The sequence below is a fragment of the Ovis canadensis genome, chromosome 1 (genome assembly GCF_042477335.2).
Source record: "Ovis canadensis isolate MfBH-ARS-UI-01 breed Bighorn chromosome 1, ARS-UI_OviCan_v2, whole genome shotgun sequence".
Classification (NCBI taxonomy): Eukaryota; Metazoa; Chordata; class Mammalia; order Artiodactyla; family Bovidae; genus Ovis; species Ovis canadensis.
In genome coordinates, this window is record NC_091245.1 from 200076483 (window position 1) to 200097972 (window position 21490).

Here is a 21490-nt window from a genome sequence, read left to right on the forward strand (position 1 = left end):
AGTTATTTCATTTAAATAAATACTGAAATATGCTCTGTTTAAAAATAAGGTGCAACTATTATGCACAGGGAAAGCTTTATACCCAAGGTTGGGTTAGACCTGGGCCTGAAAATAATGTATAGAAAAGGAAGAGAAAACAGGGCCAACAAAGGGTGGAAAACAAAATAAATTTTCCAAATAAAAGTTCTGAAAAACAAGCAAACAAAAAACCCAGAAGTACCCTGGAATAAAACATGTGCTTGAATGTTTTAAGTTATTTTTGCAGCCAGCTAGTTTTACGGTCAGCCTGGCCAACCCTGGCTTTTAAGGGCTTGACAAACATTATCAAGATTCTGACCTTAAACTGAAATTCCTTGAACTCTCAGTACCTGTGAGCTTGCACCTCAAATTCCTGCCCCTGGCATGTACTTAACCAGTCACAAAGAGCCAGCATTAATGACAACTCTGGCAGGAAGCATGACTTGTAGAGAAGTTAACAAGTTCTGAGTAAGACGGAGATAAACGTAGATGACAAACCGCTATCTTGAGCTGCTTGTCCTTTAAGTATGTTGAGATCCAGACTTTTAAGTGATACTTCAGTGATCTCAAAAGCAGGAATCTTGTGTCTGCCACTATTCCAGGTAACCAACTCTCTTTTGGGGAAATAATTTTCAAAGCTACTACTCTAAGGATCTGATTTGTAATAGATTTGTGATTTGGGTAACAACTCCTCTGATGTTTAGAAATTTCCTTTAAGAAAGCCTTATCAAAATCATATGACTAATTATATTTACTGGTTAAAGATAAAGAAAGCTGGTCATGGTATTATTCCTGTGTCTCCTTCATTTAATTTGATTGCTACTGAAATAATATGATGCAATTTAATCTTTGTTTAGCTTTGCTATGCCATAACATTTTTAAAAATCAGCAATGCTATTGATATAAAATGCTATGGTAGGATTAAATTAAGACAGGTTTACTGTTGCCTGAGCCATACTTGAGGCTCAATGACTTTTCAGTGCTGAAAAATGCAGATGGAATCATCTTAGGGTTTATTTTGATTTCTTTGCTCTATCATTCTAATATCTGCATTTCTGTGTCAGTATTACTTGAATGCAATGTATCTGAAAGGTCTGTCTGAAATATGTTAAGACTCCCTATTTCATGATGAGTCCAAAGCCTAACATTGGAAGTGAGGGGGCAATAATGTCACACTGTGTACTTCCTGCTGGGATACAGCACACAAGACTAGGAATTGACTTAAGAATGAAATGCTGTCTTCATTTATCTGTTAAGCTAGATCCTAAATCATGTCATCTACTCATAAATAAACTTTCTTTATGGACAAAATAAGAGTGTTTACTTTCCTCTCAGTTAGTATGCAAGTCTATTTGCAGCATTCTAGAAAAAGAGAGTACAACACATTTTCTGTGCTTATAAATTGTTCATTACCATGCTCTCTGATGGCCAATTCATGGCTCCATCTGCAGCTCCACAAATCTCTTTGGCCAGATAAGCTTGGTGGAGTAAATATGAGGTGCTAAAGAAGATGAGCTCAGGATTAAGGGGGAAAAAAAGATATCTCGCATGAAATTCCTGTCTTTGATTTTAAATTTTCTAACTCCTTACTTGTATTGATATTTGTATTTTAGGGTCCAGGAAATAAAAGCTTCACTGACCTCATTAACATACTTTTGGGGGCTGCCTATGAATGACATTTAATGATTTTTCTCGTTATACTTGAAAAGGGTCTCAGTTCAGTAGAAGAACAAATATACAAACAAATCCTTTAGATAGTAGTACTTTCTTTCCTCTGTGATGTATGTTGTTGTAACCTAGAAGACTCAACACAGAGGACTAAGATAATTGTGTTAGAATACTTATGGTTTGAGTCTTTCAAAGCAAAGCAATCAAGGTTATTAGCTCTTCCTTCTTTGATAAACAGAGAAACGTAAATCTCAACAAGAATGTCAATGGAGCCTCAGTGGACCTTAGCCTTTGAGCAGTTAAAAATCACTCTTTCCTGCATGTATTTAACATCCACTATTGCTAATGGGATGGACTTCACCCCAGTTTTCATGTGGGGAATTTGATTCCTTCATGTGAAAATAATATTTACAAGTAATGACGCTCCTTCCTTTAGCTAAAATGTGAAAACAAAGCAAAAGTACAAGGTGCACAAAAGCTCCTTAGAGTAAGCAAAATCTGCCTATAGACAAAACAGAGTGTTTTCACACACCTCTGGTGATGTGTAGGATAAGAATCTGGCTCACAATATATATCTCCTATCACTGCTGAGCTGAAGTATCTACCCAGAGATTTTTTTTTTTTTCCGATTAAAATTCTGTGCACCAATAGATTCTGCCATGGAATTTTTAATTTAAAAAAAAAAAAACGAAATGATATAAACCCCCATTGTCTCTAGGCATTGTTTGTATTAAAGGATCAGACTGATGAAATGTTTGGATTTTATTGTTCTAAACATGTGTTTCAGTTGGTGCTATCAGACACACCATGTGAAGAAAATGAAATGTAAGTAAATAACAAGAAACTCCACAGTTTTATTCAGCATTTTCAAAATCTGAAGACTAAAAATGTCTCAAGTCATTTGAGAAGCACAAAATGAGTTTCAAATGATCATTACAATTACTAGAGAGAAAAAAAAGTACATTACTTTTAAATGCAAATGGCTCCATTTGTCTAAAAGCAGAAAAGATGCACTTTCATTGTGGTCAGCTTTGTTAAATAAAAATAAGGGGCCTCATTGATTTCAAGGTACTTTTGCTCACTGTGTTCTCCATCCTGGAGGTTTTAGATGTCCTTTAAGTTCATGTCTTCCTTTATGACTGCATCCACATGTGTTAAGACACAGAGATGGGAGACAGTTTTCTGGCTAATTTGGTTTCAAATATAAGCAAACAATGATATAACCTATATATTTCAAAGTGTTTTGATATAAGTTATGTAAATAATTGACTCAATTTTCTCATTTTTTGTGCTATAGGCTTAATGCTTCTCAGAATTTTATTCTGGAAATGGGGAGAGGCTGTCATTAATAAAGCTGCTGCTGATTAATGATAACTGAAACATACTGAGACTGGTGCAAGTGTCAGAAATCACTTCTGCCAAGTGCTGTCTTCTTCTGGGAGCAGTCCTCACTGCCACTAGCTGTTTTAATTATCATTGTTACCCTCCAGGCTGGGGTCTTCGGGCCCTGTCTCCAGATTAAGAGGCCATGCTGGGTGGGATGCTTTCCTTGGCACTGGAATCCTTCACCTGTCTTTGGTGGATCATCCCATTATTGATAGTCTGCTTGTCAAGTACGTGCCTCTCTTTCAGTTACTGCATGTTTCTCCACTGCTGTTTCTTTGCACTGATATTGGACTTGCTTTTTCCTCTGTCTTCTGGGGTTGGTGACATAACAGACTTTTGACTATTGGTTTGTTTAATTTTGGACCTTGTGGCTGTTTCATCTTGCCCTTTCATCTTCTGCTTTTGACCCAGAGTACTAGAATAATGAAACTGTTTGTTTGTTTTTTGATCATGTTGCATGGCTTGCAGGATCTTAGTTCCCTAACCAGGGATTGAACATAGGCCCCCAGCAGTGGACGTATGGAGTCCTAACTACTGAGAAGCCAGGGAATTCCCATTAGAATGAAGAAATTCTTAATTGGAAAAATCGTAAGTGTTGAATCTAACTCCATCATCAACATGACAGGAGAATATGGTATTGGAGAACTTTATATGCTAACTTTAGAGTCACTGAGGCTACTAGCCTTTTTTTCATGTGAAGAATTGAGACCCAAAGAGAGATAGTAACAAATTAGCTACCGGACTTAAACTGGTACTTAAATACAAAACTTTTGGCTACATCATTTTGTATTTGCATGTCTGTTATTAATATATTTGTCATTATTTAGTGGCTTCCCTAGTGGCACAGTGGTAAAGAATCTGCCTGTCAATGCAGGAGATGTAGATTCAATCTCTGGGTAGGGAAGATTCTTGGGAGGAGGGCATGGAAACCCCCTCCAGTATTCTTGTCTGGAAAATTCTATGAACAGAGGAGCTTGGTGGACTACAGTCCCTTGGGTTGCAAAGAGTCGAACACTACTGAGCACATACCCATTGTTTAATATCAGTATTGTTTAATACTTTTGAATAAAAACAAACAAAAAAACCCCACTTCAGATATAATGAAAATTAGCAGAAAATAAAGACAGAGAAGGTAAGAAAGTGGTTGATTTTTTAGGGAGCTGGTAGAAGGTAAGTAAACATACTGAATGTATTGAAAATAGACACAGTATCTCAAATCTTTCGTCACCACAAGAAGGTGTTTTTGGGAATCTAGTATTCAGCTCAGTTCAGTTCAGTCACTCAGTCGTGTCCGACTCTTTGCAACCCCATGAATCGCAGCACGCCAGGCCTCCCTGTCCATCACCAACTCCCAGAGTTCACTCAGACTCCCATCCATCGAGTCAGTGATGCCATCCAGCCATCTCATCCTCTGTTGTCCCCTTCTCCTCCTGCCCCCATCCCTCCCAGCATCAGAGTCTTTTCCAATGAGTCAGCTCTTCGCATGAGGTGGCCAAAGTACTGGAGTTTCAGCTTTAGAATCAGTCCTTCCAAAGAAATCCCAGGGCTGATCTCCTTCAGAATGGATTGGTTGGATCTCCTTGCAGTCCAAGGGACTCTCAAGAGTCTTCTCCAACACCACAGTTCAAAAGCATCAATTCTTCGGCGCTCAGCCTTCTTCACAGTCCAACTCTCACATCCATACATGACCACAGGAAAATCCATAACCTTGACTAGACGGGCCTTAGTCGGCAAAGTAATGTCTCTGCTTTTGAATATGCTATCTAGGTTGGTCATAACTTTCCTTCCAAGGAGTAAGCATCTTTTAATTTCATGGCTGCAATCACCATCTGCAGTGATTGTGGAGACCAAAAAAATAAAGTCTGACACTGTTTCCACTGGTTCCATTGTTTCCTCATCTATTTCCCATGAAGTAATGGGGCCAGATGCCATGATCTTCATTTTCTAGTATTAGTTCTATTTAAATTGTTTTTCAAACACAAGACAAATTTTTTCTCATCAAATCTGCTCAATTTATTTTTATAATAGCATTTATTAGAAACAGCACATTGCTAAGCTTTTGTATATAATTTAGATATTGTAAGTAATGTAATGTATGGAATAAAACATGACAGAGGCCCTTTGCATAATTATACCTTTAATCTTCCATTTTCCCAGAAATAACCAGTATATTGATATGTATGTGCATGCAAAAATGGGTATTTAATGAAACATAACTAAAGCCATAAACATTCTGTAAATTAATTGCATGAATATGTTGCTGATGATAGTCTGCCATATTACTGAGTTAGGGAAGTTAAGTATTTTGCTCAAAAGTGAGCAAGTAAAAGGCAGAGCTTTGATCTGGCTCACAAATGACACCTGAGCCTGAGATTTTCACCACAGACCACACTATGTATCCAATATGTAGATAAAATTACACACCTGGTACCATACCTGAGGGATGCACAATCCATCCATCCTTTTGGTGACTGTACAATTTACCACCCTGAAATTAATTAGGTCAGGTCACTAGTCTCAGGGTGATACAATTAGGCACCCGTCACTCCCCCAAATTATTGTAGCTAAATTGGATTCTAGCTTTTTGTTAAGGATGATCTTTACAAAAAGGACCCATGAAATTTGTTATTGTGTTTACATTCTAAGAGTACTATGAAAAACATTGCTCTTGTTGTTAAACACAGCCTATTTATGAAGCGCCATAGTTTGAATTTGTCTCTCATTTCTCTGGAGCTTCCCTGGTGGCTCAGATGGTAAAGAATCTGCCAGGTTTGATCCCTGGATTGGGAGGATCCCCTGAAGAAGGGAATAACTATATCAGAAATAGTTGTGTGTGTGGTGAATAATGTTGCCTGTTTTTATTAATTTTAGAAAATACTACATTACCAATTCTCTCTTTTATCCTATTAACTGCTAGAAAGTTTAAACCAGATCTGAAGCTGAGTTCTAATTTTATATACAGGATTTACCACATTCAGTTTACAAACTGATCTCACTCTGGCTTATTCTTTTTGTCTGATACTATCTAAGGTCTCACTTTTTTTTTTTCTATTTTTAATATTTTCTTGAAACATTTTGTAACATGGGATATTGAATGCACTCAGGCAGTGCCACGCAGCAATATGAGGCTAGAACTGACTTTTACTATTCCCAGCTGCAGTGCTGCATGGTAGTAAGAGAAACATGGGCTCCAGAGCCAGACCATTTGGGTTTACAGCCTGCCTCTGGCCCTTCTAACTAGGTTATCATGGACAAGTTACTTAACCTCTTTATGACTGAATTGTCTCAATTGTAAAGTGAGAATTACAACAGTGTGATACTACTTTAGAGAATTTTAAGTTTGAAAGTGAGTTAATTCATATGAAATTATATAACTGTTGGTTTAGAAAAATGCCTCGCATAGGAAATTATGGATAATTCTAGTAGAGGAGCCAATGGAACAACTCTGAGCTTTTCTTCTATTTATCAAATTAATGAATTCGTAATTAATCTTAGGTCCACAGATTCTCAGCACTGAAAAGAAAATTAAGATTGGCTATATCCCCAAATAAGAAGTATTTTAAAAGAGAAGTAGGTGTCAAAGGAGATAATTGTCCTTACAGAGCAGGAATCCTCTCCACGCATCACAGTAGGACACTAGTTGTTCTGAAAGGGACAAGAATTATCTCCCTTGACCCCTACTTCTTTTTTAAACTTTTTATTTTGTATGGGGGGTATAGCTGACTAACGATATTATGATAGTTTCAGGTGAACAGCAAAAGGACTCAGCTATATATATACATGTATCCATTCTCCCCCAAGCTTCCTTGCCATCCAGGCTGACACATAGCATTGAGCAGAGTTCCATGTGCTATACAGTAGGTCCTTGTTGGTTATGCATTTTAAATATAACAAAGTTTACATGTCTGTCCCCAAATCTGTAACTATCCCTTTCCCTCATCTTTCCCTCTGGCAACGATAAGTTCATTCTCTAAATCTTTGTGTCTCTCGTGTAAGTAAGTTCATTTATATCATTTCTTTTCAGATTCTGTGTTTAAAGGATGTCATTCAATATTTCTCTTTCTCTGTCTGACTTACTTCACTCAGTATGACAGTCTCTAAGTCCATCCGTGGTGCTGCAAATGGCATTGTTTCATTCTTTTTTATGGCTGAATAATATTCCATTGTGTATATAAATTGCATCTTCTAAAACCATTTGTCTCTTGATGGATACTTAGCTTGATTCCATGTCTTGGCTATGGTAAACAGTGCTTCAATGAGCATATATCCTTTTGGATCATGTTTTTCTCTGGATATATGCCCAGGAGTGGGATTGCAGTGTCATATGGTAGCTCTATTTTTAGCTTTTTAAGGAACCTCCATCCTGTTCTCCATAATGGCTGTACCAATTTAAATTTCCATAAACAGTGTAGAAGGGTTCCCATCTCTCTACACCCTCTCTAGCACTTATTGTTTGTGGACTTTTTGTTGATGACCATCCTGGCTGGTATGAGATGATATTGTAGTTTTGATTTGCATTTCTCTAATAATATGAATGTTGAACATCTTTCCATGTGCCTCTTGGCCATCTATATTGGAGAAATGTCTGTTTGGATCTTCTGCCCATTTGTTTATTAGGATGTTTTGATGTTGTTAAGCATCATGAACTGTTTGTACATTTTGGAGATTAATCCATTTTCTGTCACATCATTCTCAAATATTTTCTCCCAATATGTGGGTTTTCTTTTTTTGTTTTGTTTATTGTTTCCTTTGCTGTGCAAACCTTTTGAGTTTAAGTAGTTCTCATTTGTTTATTTTTGTTTTTATTTCTATTATTCTGGAGGTGGATCAAGAAAGATATTGCTGTGATTTATGTCAGAAAGGATTCTGCCTATGTTTCTCCCTAAGAGTTTTATAGTGTCCAGTCTCACATCTGGGTCTTTAATCTATATGAGCTTACTTTTGTATATGGTGATACGTACTTCTAGAAGGTTCTGGTTATTGAAAATGTCTTTCTTAAAAATTATAATCTGCTCTAATTTCTCCTGCATTTTTTCCTTTTTGACATTCTCATCTGAATTTGACTAAGCATAAACAAATCTCCTTGCAAGGAGATACAACCAGTTAATCCTAAAGGAGATCTGTCCTGGGTGGTCATTGGAAGGACTGATGTTGAAGCTGAAACTCTAGTACTTTGGCCATCTGATGCGAAGAGCTGACTCATTTGAAAAGCCCCTGATGCTGGGAAAGATTGAGGGCAGGAGGAGAAGGGGACGACAGAGCATAAGATGGTTGGATAGCATCACTGACTCAATGGACATGGGTTTGGGTGGACTCTGGGATTTGGTGATGGACAGGGAGGCCAGGCGTGCTGTGGTTCATGGGGTCGCAAAGAGTCAGACATGACTGAGCGACTGAACTGAACTGAAATAAATCTCTGAGTAACAACTTTGTTTAAGCAACGGTAACTTTTCCTACACTGAAGATCTTGCACCTAAATTTGAGTATTTAAAATATTGCTACTGTTTAAAAATTAAACTTGAGAAAGACATGGAAACAATGGTAGGGAGGGAGTGAGAAGACCTATATTCTAATTTAAGTTCTTTGGTCAGCTGGTGACCTTCCCACTTATTTTCCCACAGTGAAAAATCACAATGCACAATGAAAAAATCCTAAGGGTGAAATAAGTGATCCCAAAGGAGCTTGCAACTGTGAAATCATATGATCACTTTGCATTTCTCCAGCTAACTGTTTTCTGACCATTTTATTGCTATTATTAACTTCAACAATGTGTGCACAGGGTCAGAAAGAGGAAGTAAAGTAAATAAGTTTGGATAATTGATAGCACTTGAAAAATATTAATTGGCTCAAATATTAGAACTAAGAAATGAAATGAGGTAGTTAATATTTAGAATTGGCATATCAATAAGTATATGATCTATTTTTAAATGTAAGAAGAGAAGCAGAGTTTTATACATAGAGGAAGATGAAACAATCCATTCTCTCTGGTTATAAGCTTACATTTCAAGATTGAAAACCAAGACTCTTGTGCTCTATTATTGGATCAGGACACTAAGAAAATTTTCCTACACATATTTTTAAAGTGAGATACTACATTCAATTATATATATATATATGTGAAAAAAGTGAAGTGAAGTCATTCAGTCATGTCCAACTCTTTGCAACCCCGTGGACACCAGGCTCCTCCGTCTATGGGATTTTCTAGGCAAGAGTATTGGAGTGGGTTGCCGTTTCCTTCTCCAGGAAACTTCCTGACCCAGGGATCGAACCCAGGTCTCCCACATTGTAGACAGACACTTTCCATCTGAGCCACCACTTGATCTTAGCCAAAAGGCCAAGAAGCGATATATATATATAATCGCTTATAATATACTATTTATAAAATTTGTGGTTACAAAAGTGATGCATGTACATTACAAAAATTCAAAGAATATAGAAATGTTGAAAATATTAAGTGCCTCACAATACCATCTTCAAACAAAGCAGGTATTTTTAGTAACTTGGTGTATACTTGACCCCATGGACTGTAGCTCGCCAGGCTCCTCTGTTCATAGAATTATCCACACAGGAATACTGGATTGGGTAGCCATTCCCTTTTCCAGGGTATCTTTCCTACCCAGGGATTCAACCTGGAGTCCCCTGCATTGCAGGTGGATTCTTTATCATATGAGCCATCAGGGAAGCCCCACATCTATACATACTAACTGTCTAATACCTAGTTAGTGAAATCAGTGTATTTGTGCAAAAGAAAATATATAAAGTAGAACTGAGATCTTTGTATTATTTTATTTAACAAAGCTTTCATTTTAAATATAATCTATATTCTCTTTGATGAATGGATAATATTTCTTTACAAGGATGTGCCATTAATTATTTGTAAAATCCTTGATTGATCTCTTATCTTAGGATGCTTTTTAAACTCATACTTCAGTTCCCTTTTTTCCCCTCTGTCATTTGAACTTATGTACTTGGCTAAACCCTCTAGGTGCTCCCCCACCAAAATTCTTGTTGTTTAAGTTTGACTTTTCTCTTAAACATTTGCAATAAAAATTTTAAACTGACACTTCACATGTGTTAAAAGTCATTTCTGAATAGTATAATGATAAACATGACACACTGCCTCCTTAGAGATGCTGAGAGCAATAAATTAGCTGACATTTATGAATGCTTTCAAGTTGAAAAGTATTGAGTGTTATTTTAACAAAGATGATTAAGCATAGCTCATCTCAGAAGTTACCAGGCTGTGATGAACAGCTTTCCACTGTTTAATCTCAGAATACTTTAACAGCAGCATCTACACCAGGGTGTGAAAAAGGCTCCTCAGTAAACATACATTCAGTACACGTGTCTGACATGAAAAGGGGCTCTAAAATGAATAGCATTTAAATGTCTATCCCTGGGGAGTTAAACCTCCTGAAAATTGCACTATGGACTTTGGCTTTGTATCACCTTTTAAATGTTAATTCAAGAATGATTGAATTCTGCCTAGATACAGAAATAGTTTGACTATCCTGAAAATCAACTTCTAACTCCTTGATAAATGGTATGTGTGATCACACACACTCATTTTCCTTTTATTATAATTTCTTTATCCTACCAAGTTATTGGGCTTCCCTCATAGCTCAGTTGGTAAAGAATCCGCTTGCAATGCAGGAGTCACCGGTTTTATTCCTAGGTCCGGAAGATCCCCTGGAGAAGAGATAGGCTACCTACTCCAGTATTCTTGGGCTTTCCTTGTGGCTCAGCTGGTAAAGAATCTGACAGCAATGTGGGAGACCTGGGTTCAATCCCTGGGTTGGGAAGTTAAAGTTAGTTAAGTTGCTCAGTCGTGTTCGACTCTTTGCGACCCCATGGACTATAGCCTACCAGGCTTCTCTGTCCATGGGATTCTCCAGGCAAGAATCCTGGAGTGGGTTGCCATTTCCTTCTCCAGGGGACCTTCCTGACCCAGGGATCGAATCCAGGTCTCCCGCATTAGAGGCAGACGCTTTAACCTCTGTCACCTCCCCTGAAGAATGGAAAGGCTATCCACTCTAGTATTCCGGCCTGGAGAATTCTATGGACTGTATAAGTCCACGGGGTCTCAAAGAGTCGTATATGACTGACTGACTTTGACTTTCACTTTCACTTTCAACTAGGTTATAGGCCTGCTATTCCTTATGAAGATATTAAAGGTTAATAGAGATCATGAACTTTCCCTGGAGAATTTGCATTCTAAAGAATTCTAAGTCTCTGAATAAACAGAATACTGGAACAGTTATCTACCTAATACTTAATGCCTATGACACGTTGACTCATTGGAAAAGACTTTGATGCTGGGAGGGATTGAGGGCAGGAGGAGAAGGGGATGACAGAGGATGAGATGGCTGGATGGCATCACCGACTCAATGGATGTGAGTCTGAGTGAATTCCGGGAGATGGTGATGGACAGGGAGGCCTGGCATGCTGCGATTCATGGGGTCGCAAAGAGTCAGACACGACTGAACAACTGAACTGAACTGAACTGAACCGATAATATGTTAGTTCTGAAAAGTAGCTACTACCACCTTCTCAATGCACAACAATATTCATAACTCTAGAATCAACCCTATTACAGTGCAATTATCTGTCTGTGTCTGACAGATTCACAATTAGCTGTATTCTCAGTGCCTTAAATGAAGTGGACATACAGTAAATATTTGTTTAATTATTCTGGGGGGTACAGTGAGCAGGTGATTGTGGGGGAAACAGGTGTGGTCAGAACAAATACTGTGGTCCAGAAGAATAAGCTTTGTCAATCTAGAGATCCAGCACTAACTGCTCTTCCTTTATCACCAGGTGCATAAACTCTAAAGATCATTTCACAAATGGCTGGTATATCTGGTAAGGACATCCTCAATTTGTGCTATAAAATCTTTGGTGGTATATACATACCCCTTTTCCTAAATAATTGAGATAGCATATGAAATCATACAGCTTAAGAAAACTTTAGGGATCATGTGGATTAACATACATAGAAACATCAGCTTCAGGTCATTGGCCAGTGTTTACTTAAACACTTCCTATGACAGGGAACTGACTCTTATTAAGAATGATAGTTTATTCCCAAGTTGGATATTTTTAAAGGTGAAATCTTTCTCCTGAAATCTTTCAAAATGACCCATCCACCGATTTTAGTTCTTGCCTTAAACATTCAGGATAAGACCAAAAAAAAAAAGTTGTTATAAATTTCTAAATCTTGGCTTCTGTATTTTTCAAACTAAACATTGCAGTTAGCGGTTAGTTCCTCAATGATAGAAACCCTGTCTTGTCAACCTTTGAATCCCCACCTCCAACATCTAAAATCTATTTGGTCACTTACATTCTAGAAGCTGGTGCAGTGGTAAAGAATCTGCCTGCTAAAGCAGGAGACACAAGAGACGTGGGTTTGATCCCTGGATTGAGAAGATCTCCTGGAGTAGGAAATGAAAACCCACTGTAGTATTCTTGCCTGGGAAATTCAATGAACAGAGGAGCCTGTTGGGTTATAGACCATGGGGTCACAAAGAGTCAGATCTGACTGAGAGAGGGCGCACACACACACACACATACATACTTACACACACACTAGTTGAATGAATGACTGGATAACTGAATGGAAGCAATAATGGATGAATGTAAGGAATTAAAATGCTGCTCCTTTGAACAAATCTCCAATTTCTAAAGAGGAAACAACTAAGATTACCTGGCAAGACCGCCTCACTCTGGGCTCAGAGAAGATTCCAGAGCCGGTGAAAATGTATGAGAGATGATAGGGGTTTGTTTAAGGAATTTGGCCTCACAGATTCCTTACAGCCAGGCTTGCTGAGTGTTTGCACCTTTCCAGGAAGTAGCAGGAGCTCTTAACTTTGAGACATGTTCCATCTCAGTCCTCCCCTGCATTCTCTGGCGTCAGGTTCTTGCTGCTGATTTTCCTGGTGGCTCTTCTCTGTGGAACAGTGATCTTCTGCCTCCAGTGCTGCCTGAGGAGACTCAAAAATGGTCCCCAAAGACGCACCATGGCTGTTTTTGCTGTTGGAGACTTGGACTCCGTTTATGGTAAGCTGTTTACACACTTCTAGATGTCCTCTTTGGAAACTTTATAGTTTTGTGTGAGTTGAAAAGTTAATCTATGAAAAACAAATTTGTAAACATAGAACAAGATATAGTTTACTGAGGACTCAAAGGCATGCACACTGGGGAGAGAGTCTAAATGAGAAAACTTCAGAAGAAGACTCCAAAAAAAGAAAAATCGTGTCTGGGGGAGTGACTCAGAGCTGAGTATGGGAACAGAACCTAAATTTAAACATTCAGTCAACAAGCAGAAGGGAAAAGGTACACAGGGCTGGCCACTCCAGGTGAAAGCAGAGTTTCAGGTACAGAAGAGTATCTCTGGGCTTTTGATGTCCATCTGTCACCTTGTGTTCATTTACAAAGCTTGCCATGCCTCACTTACCTGCAATAATATCGAATAACGCTTTTCAGATTGTCTGCTTCCAGTGCAGAGCCTGAATTACTTTGGATTGTGTGAGTGAGTGTCAGGACTCATGTCCTTTCTCTCCAGACACATTGGCAGTCTCTTGATCCTTCCTGCTCCCCACACCCACTCCCAAACCCTGTCTTTCTATTATTTTTTAGTGTGCATTAAGAGGTAAGAAATGGAGAAAATTGTGGTCTTGAGTTATTTGTAACCTCCAGCCTCAGCTTTAAGTAGAAAAATGACAGTTTTGTGATTTCTGAGAGGTGATAATTGACAGTTTATATCTTCATGTTAAGCATTGTCCTCATCCAGAGATTGTCTGTTATGAGATTTTCCTTCTAAGGCACTACATTGTATATTACAGTTACCTCTAGAGTGGTAGAAACTAACAGCTGCCCTTCAAATACTTGGGTCAGCATAAGATTTTCAACAGAGAGAGTGGGAGATGTCCTGGAAAAACTCACAGCTAAATAGGAAGTGGGTTAAAAATAAACTGAAGTGTTTTAATCTCAAAACTCAGTATTAAGATTTAGTGATTGGATTCACTGTTAATTTTTTTAAGTTATTATTTAATAGGGAAACACATTGTTAATTTGAAAAAATGATTTTTTGGGAAAGGATAATTAAAGTCTCCAATGAAAATAGCTTTTTCTTCTAAAATCAGCAGCACTTTCCACTGAATGTATAGAGAAATAGGGTGACTGAACTTCAAGCAGAATATGTTCGTCAAAGGGATCAATGTGGTCACATTGGTCTATTTCTCTTTATCTAATAAGAGGTATTCAGTAAACACAACTATGTTTCTTCCACCTTGACTTGAGCGACTGCAGAGGGGAATCTGCACCGGTCTTCTTAGCCATCCTCTCACTATGAAGCGTTAAAACAAAACAAAAATCTGTTTTTAATTTTTGGTAAATAAGCTACCCAGTTATACTGTTACAACTTTTCAGGCAGTTTATGTGCCACAGTTAAATCCCCATTTATCTAATATTTTTATATTTCCTGGATGATGGTTTACATACATGCTTTTGAATTTTCTGAACTTCCCTGACAGGTATGAATGTGATAAAAGGAGTCAAGACTGCGATAATGCTTCACAATTTAATTTATACTGACAAAGTACTAAGCACTAGGTCAGGGGTTTCACAGATACTATCTCTAATTCTTAAAATACCAACTCAGAGAAGTGGCTATTACTTCCTCTAGAGGATGTTATCTATTTTTCTCACTCTGCTGTATAAATATACCCCTTAAATCTCTGTTGCAGGTCAACTAATATACTCCAAATTTTCCAGGATTGAGGATAATGAGCAATGAAAATTTACATAGGGCACACATGGCAAAGGATTAGACATGACTGAGAAACAGTACACTCACACACACACACGCACACACACACACACACACACACACACACGGCTAGTCACCTCATTCCTGGACACTAACCACAGCCTTATATCTTGAACCGCCAGATGTTTCCATTGGGTGATTCCTCAGTGGTGGGTTTCGCTGTGCAGAACCCTCATTTCCTTCCTCATTCTCTTCCTCATTCTATCTTTTCCTTCTTAATCTCTGGGGTGTAGCTTTCACTCTTGTATTTTGCAAGAACATTTAAACTCTTTTTCACATTAAATGGCATTACCAAGTTCACTTCTGTTGATGTCCATTGTAGAGAACACATTCAGTTGCCTCTTTTGGTTTATTTCTATCCTCACCTATGGTGATTTTCCCACCCACTGCCTGTCTCCCATCCTGTTCTATGGATGTTCAGGGTGGCTATAGAAGTAGAGAATCACCATTCACATCGTCTTTGATGTGGATGTGGCTCCCAGACTTACGCTTCTTGCCATTCTTATTTTTCCTCTCCAAAACAAAACACAAATAGTTCAGGAAGTGGTATTCTCTGGGATCTCTAATCGCTAAGTCATGTCTGACTCTTGCAGCCCCATGGACTGTAGCCCGCCTGTCTCCTCTGTCCATGGGATTTCCCAGACGAGAACACTGGAGCAGGTTGTCATTTCCTTCTCCAGGGGACCTTCCAATCTAGGGATCAAACTCTCATCTTCTGCATTGTAGGTGGCTTCTTTACCCCTGAGCCACCACAGAAGCCCCCCGTCACCTCTTCTTAACTAGTAATTTCTGGAATTAAACTCCAGGGAGCTAATATAATAAGGCAATCTGACACCCAGACCCATACCAAATTTCCTTTCTCCACTGAATTCTCATTATACTTTGACTTCTCCAGACAAATATCCTCCCTATCTAATATTTCCTTAAAAGGAGGTACTCTCCAAAAGAGAAATGAGGGAAATACTAAAGGATCTTTTTATTGCTGAGAGGGAAGTAAGGGCCAAACCACAGCTTTTGCCTCCACAGTCCCACAAAATTTTGTGCTCCCAGGTTGGAGCTAAGTCCACTACTGCTGGGTTTTCCCATCTACACTGCAGGTTATGAGTTTGTACTTCTGAGTCTTCCCTGTAGCCACTATTCAGAAGCAGGAGAGGAAAATGAGAACTCGTTTGCAAACTACTGGTGACATATTAGAATATGAAATAAGCTTCCTGGACTCCTTGATCAAAAGGGGGCAGATAGGACTTCCCTCCTGAATATAGAATGTAGGAAATAAGTCATTTAAAGCATTTCAATGATGAGACGAGATTTTATATATAAGCCCCAGGTTCCTCTAAGACTTTCATTTTATTTCCTCAAAATTTATTTCATGTTATTACCATATTCTGCTGAATATATTAGTTTAAAAAGCTCTGCTCTTCTGACCTGAGGGTCAGAGGTTTGACGTTCAAGATCCCATGAAATATGCCCTCAGATGAGAAGAGCAAAGAGAATTTTGACTGACTATCAGAGGCTGGAGTGGAGTGAACTTTACTGATGTTCAAATATATAAAATGGGAAATTTCTCACTGGCAATTCTTGACAATATTACCTGACTCTGGTTGTCAATTATCTTGATTAGAAATAATAAAAAGAGGAAGGAAAATACTTGGCTCAGGAATCCTTGTAAAATGTGTTTAAGGAAGGCCTTACCAGTTCAGCCCATCACAGTGATGAGACTTCTGTCTGGAAAAGTCCTTAGGAATCTCAGCCAAATACCAAGGCCTCAAGAGAATCTTCTAAACCAATAATCATGCCTTTTCACAATTCTATGTTGACTCAGGGATCGAATTTGTTTTCCTTCCCCTCTGAAAAGGTCTAATGTTTCCATGTCGTACCATGTTATGATGAAGCTCTTTGTGCACCAATAAAAGAATTAATTCCTCTGATACTTCAGCAGAGGGTAAGGAGGAAGAGAAGGTATTGCTAGAGAAAGAGGAGGAGGAGGACCAGAATAGAGTCAAGGAAGTGGAGGAGAACAGGAAGGAAAAAGAGCTAGAGGAGAAGCAGAGACACCTCTCCTGAGACACTCATCCTGGCTTGGCTCCTCCTCGGGCTGATCTCCTGGATAATGCTGCATTTCAACTATTCAATCTCCCTGGTTCCATTTCTTCTGCAGTTTCAGAAGTAATCTTACCTTTTTACTATTTCAGGGCAAATAGAAATACTAGTCTTCTAGCAATGATTAAATGTGAATGCTCCAATTTGGGAAGGGGAGGAGGGACTGGGCAGTCAGGCAAGAAGCTGATCCTTACATACTTTATTCTCCTCTCTCCTCCCCTCCCCCAGAATCCTATCTTATTTAGGAATGCTTTTTGAAATGTCATTTTCCTATGCCTTGTGTTCTACATGTAAGTATTCTGAGACTCATTGTGGGAAAGGAATGAGAGTCTTTCACAAGCTGTCATGGATGGGCATGATGATAGTAACGACTCATGTTTATTGAGCACTTATCATGTGTCACGTTCTGGGCTACTCCTTGACATTTCTCATCTCACTTATTCTTCCTTACAGCTTCCGTGGTGGCTCAGAGGTAAAAGCATCTGCCTGCCATGCAGGAGAGCTGGGTTCGATCCCTGGGTCGGGAATATCCTCTGGAGAAGGAAATGGCAACCCACTCCAGTATTCTTGGCTGGAGAATCCCATGGACGGAGGAGCCTGGTGGGCTACAGTCCATGGGGTCGCAAAGAGTCGGACACGACTGAGCGACTTCACTTTCACAGCTCCATGAACAGTTCACTGTCATTCTGAACACTGAAAATGAGGGAACAAAGGCAGAGATTAGGGACAGAGTAGATGGTAGAATGATGACTCAAATTCAGGCAATCTTAGTCACCCCCATGTGAAAGAACAGAATGATATAAAAAAGGATACAGAACAGAAAGAAAAAGAAAGGCATTTTCAAATGAACCAAGTCCATTAGAGTGACTCTTAATGACTTGGGGAATCTGAACTCTGGGTATAAAAAATTAGCAGTGATTGTATTGGTTTTACAAAATCAAACAACAAACTGTTATCTTTACCAACAGCTGTCAAAATCATAGGATTTTTGTAGGCATTTTTAACTGAGCTCTCTCAGGTTCCCAATTTGTCAAAAGGTAAAAATAATGCCTGTTTCCCTCCCAATCACATTAAACATGCTTTGAAAAAAAAATTGAGAAGTGATATGTGTTCAATTTTACGAAAGCTCTCTGAGCTTAATTCTGTTTATGATATAAATACTCTATGGTTTTCATAAGTTTAAGAGCAATGGGCAAATCTGTAGTAAGGAAATAATACTGAACCTTTTCTAACATAAAGAGCAAGTGTCAATATCTTGCTGCCTGGAGCATGACACTAATAAAGACCCTGGTGGATATAAATTCAAGCTAATGATTATTTTGAATAAACGTGGTCAACCACTCCAGATACAATGATAGCCAAGTTACCTCTGACTTTGTTTTGGATTTGCTGGAAGCAGTTCATCCGGAAAATGGGCAGTGTTTACTAATTGTATCCACAAAGGAGGGAAATACTGAGGCAAGTCCACTCTGCCAGTGTTAACTCTTTTTATCAAGACATTTGGACTAGCCTACATCATTCTAAACCTCCTAAACATTCAAGGCTCTAACCACAAGAAAGTTTTGTTTTTAATAAGAAAGTTCTCATTCAGTAATCTCTGTGCCATTAACCTTAATAAGGATAATGATTAAATCATTATTTAAACATTAAAATAAGAAAGTTTGGGAAATATTACTGTCAATAAAGGAAAATGCATGCATACTCCTAGCATAGTACAGTTCTTCATATATAATAATAATGCTAATGATAATACTTTGACCGCCTGATGAGAAGAGCCAACTCATTGGAAAAGACTCTGATGCTGGACAAGATTGAGGGCAGGAAGAGAAGGGGGCCACAGAGGATTAGACAGTTGGATGACATCATTGACTCAATGAGTTTGAGCAAACTCCTGGAGATCTTGATGGACAGGGAGGCCTGGTGTGCTACAGCCCTTGGGGTCCAAAAGAGTTGGACATGACCAAGCGACTAAACAAGAACAACAACAAAATGCTAATGTCACTATGATAATAGTGACAGTCAACTTTAATGCATGTCAGGCTTTGTTTTAAGCATGTTACATTCAGTTAGCCTTGCTTTTACAGATATTGCACAGCAGCAAGCTGAGGTATAAAAATGTGTAATAAGTTAGCGTTAGGTTATTCAATTAAATAAATTAACTCCTTAAGGAAAGTATTGAACCAGCAGGTGAGATTTATATTCTACACATGGCTCCACTCTTTACATATTACATTAATATTTAAATTATTGTACTTTGTCCTGTGAACCAGTGAGATACAAAATAAAGTAAATACAAATATATGGAAATTCATGATTCTAAATAAATAAAATGCACTCCAAAACAATAATTTTGATTAATTTACATATGGATTCCACTGATACAGCTATTGCCTTTTATGTAACTACTCTTGGAGTCATTTTAACCATTGCGGCTTGTTCTTTGAAATCTCCTTGATGGTATAGAATCTTAATCCTTTAAGGAAGGGGTCATCAAACTTTTTGTATTAAAGTCCAGACAAGAAATATGTTTGGCTTTGCAAGCATATGATCTCTATGGGGACTATTAATTTCTGCAATTATAGTAGAAAAAGCAGCCAGAGACAACATGAAAATGAATGGACATGGTAGTGTTACAATTCATTTTAATACACAAAAGCAGTCAAAGGTTAGTTTAAGGGTGTAATTTCTTCTTTAAAGGTGAATTTATGGCTGTCATGAATTTATATTATGATATTGATTTGGGAAGAAGCAGTCAAATTGTTCCCAGAAAGGTAAAGACCTTGAGAAAAAAAGGAAAACAATATAGATAAATGACCATAAAGTATTACTATTGATTTCCTGTGTGACTCTAAAGCAGTCTTTCAAGCCAATACTAATAAAAGATTTCCCAAAAACCTATTGGAATAAGTGCATAATCTCTCAAGGTGATCAGTTTAAGGAAGAAAATGCATGTCTTTTATATTGGATGGTTTGTAGTGTGCATAATCTAAGTCAAGACATTTAATTTCAAAATTTAAAATTTGAGAATGCTTTTTGATTATTGTATGTATATACTTTAATTACAAACTTTTCACAACGTAATTTTTTTACTATGTATCATCGACAAATGTTGAAATTAATTAATTGCATTAGTTGCAGTTTACAGAACATACACATGAAAGAATGAGGTTCAGATGTAATACTTTAATGTTTCTAGTGTGATTGCATATCTCATGGTGGGAGCATTAACTAAAATGCCATTAGTGTTTACAGGAATCTTGTCTTCTGATCTACCAAAAGGGATATTTCTTCTCGTTTCAGCTGTTAAATTGTAAATGCTTCTTGATGGCTTAGTCAATGATGGCCTAATCGGTGCATGAGAGCAAATTTTCTTGCTATAATGATTAAAATATCATAGCAGAGAGTGAGATGATTGTAAATTTTTTCTCAAGGGTACAGATAATTTTCAGTTGCTCCAGTGATCCAAGAAATGCCAGATTTTATTAGGCAGCTCATGTGCTTCTGTTTTATGCTGACTAGAAAGATTATGCCTCCACCTTTCTTTTTCCAGGGACAGAAGCAGCTGTGACTCCAACTGTTGGAATGCACCTTCACACTCAAAACCCTGAACTGTTTCGTGTTCCCTGTTTTGGAGTTTTAGGCCCCCCGCCTCCATATGAAGAAATTAAAATCAAGCCGAGTTCAGACCTAGATCGCTAATAGAAATGATCAGAAATATTTAAAATTCCAAAACATACAATTTAGGAACAATTCTTTCACTTGGTGAGAATTCCTGGAGATCAGTTAATGTAGTCTTAAAAAGGACAAATAAATAAATATAAGAAAAGAATTTCGGGCATGGAGATGTTTCTGTAGTCAAATAGTGCACACTTGTTTTATCACTGTTGTTTTATAATTTTATCTTCCTAATCAAGTTTCTTTTTTTTTAATTTTTATTTTTACTTTATTTTACTTTACAACACTGTATTGGTTTTGCCATACATTGACATGAATCTGCCACGGGTGTACATGAGTTCCCAATCCTGAACTCCCCTCCCACCTCCAGTAGGTAGTAATTAACATAAGCAGTGGCTTCCATTAAGTTCAGAGTTCCACTCTAGAATTTGTCACAGATTTCTCTGCCTCAATCTCTGTTTTAACCTGACCTCTTTGCTGATATGGGGTCAATAAAATTATTGTCATTTAACAGTGACCCACAATAAACTGTGGAAAATTCTGAAAGAGATGGGAATACCAGACCAACTGACCTGCCTCTTGAGAACCTGTATATAGGTCAGGAAGCAACAGTTAGAACTGCACATGGAACAACAGACTGGTTCCAAATAGGAAAAAGAGTACATCAAGGCTATATATTGTCATCCTGCTTATTTAACTTATATGCAGAGTACATCATGAGAAAAGGTGGGCTGAGGAAGCACAAGCTGGAATCTAGATTGCCAGGAGAAATATCAATAACCTCAGATATGCAGATGACACCACCCTTATGGCAGA

At 38.0% G+C, this 21490-nt stretch overlaps 1 protein-coding gene across 2 annotated transcripts; it reads left to right on the forward strand.

Moving 5' to 3' along the window:
* The first annotated feature begins 288 nt into the window (after positions 1-288).
* TMEM207 (transmembrane protein 207) lies at positions 289-20828 on the forward strand. 2 transcript variants are annotated; one of them, XM_069557780.1, is made up of 6 exons: positions 333-620; positions 2474-2511; positions 3177-3299; positions 11890-11934; positions 12986-13128; positions 20550-20828. In XM_069557780.1, exons 1-6 carry the CDS (start codon positions 546-548, stop codon positions 20696-20698), a joined length of 573 nt encoding a protein of 190 aa, XP_069413881.1. In that variant the 5' UTR covers positions 333-545; the 3' UTR covers positions 20699-20828. The 2 variants fall into 2 exon arrangements, with proteins under 2 accessions (XP_069413888.1, XP_069413881.1); XM_069557787.1 differs by lacking the exon at positions 3177-3299 and having other exon boundaries at positions 289-620.
* Positions 20829-21490: the final 662 nt, after the last annotated feature.

Bases quoted from the DNA above. Each gene is read 5' to 3' on its own strand.
- TMEM207 (XM_069557780.1), top strand. From the start codon at position 546: ATGTTGAGATCCAGACTTTTAAGTGATACTTCAGTGATCTCAAAAGCA. The intron at 621-2,473 runs GTAACCAACTCT...CATGTGTTTCAG, and splicing joins TGTGTCTGCCACTATTCCAG to TTGGTGCTATCAGACACACC. The intron at 11,935-12,985 runs GTAAGGACATCC...CTCTGGCGTCAG, and splicing joins ACAAATGGCTGGTATATCTG to GTTCTTGCTGCTGATTTTCC.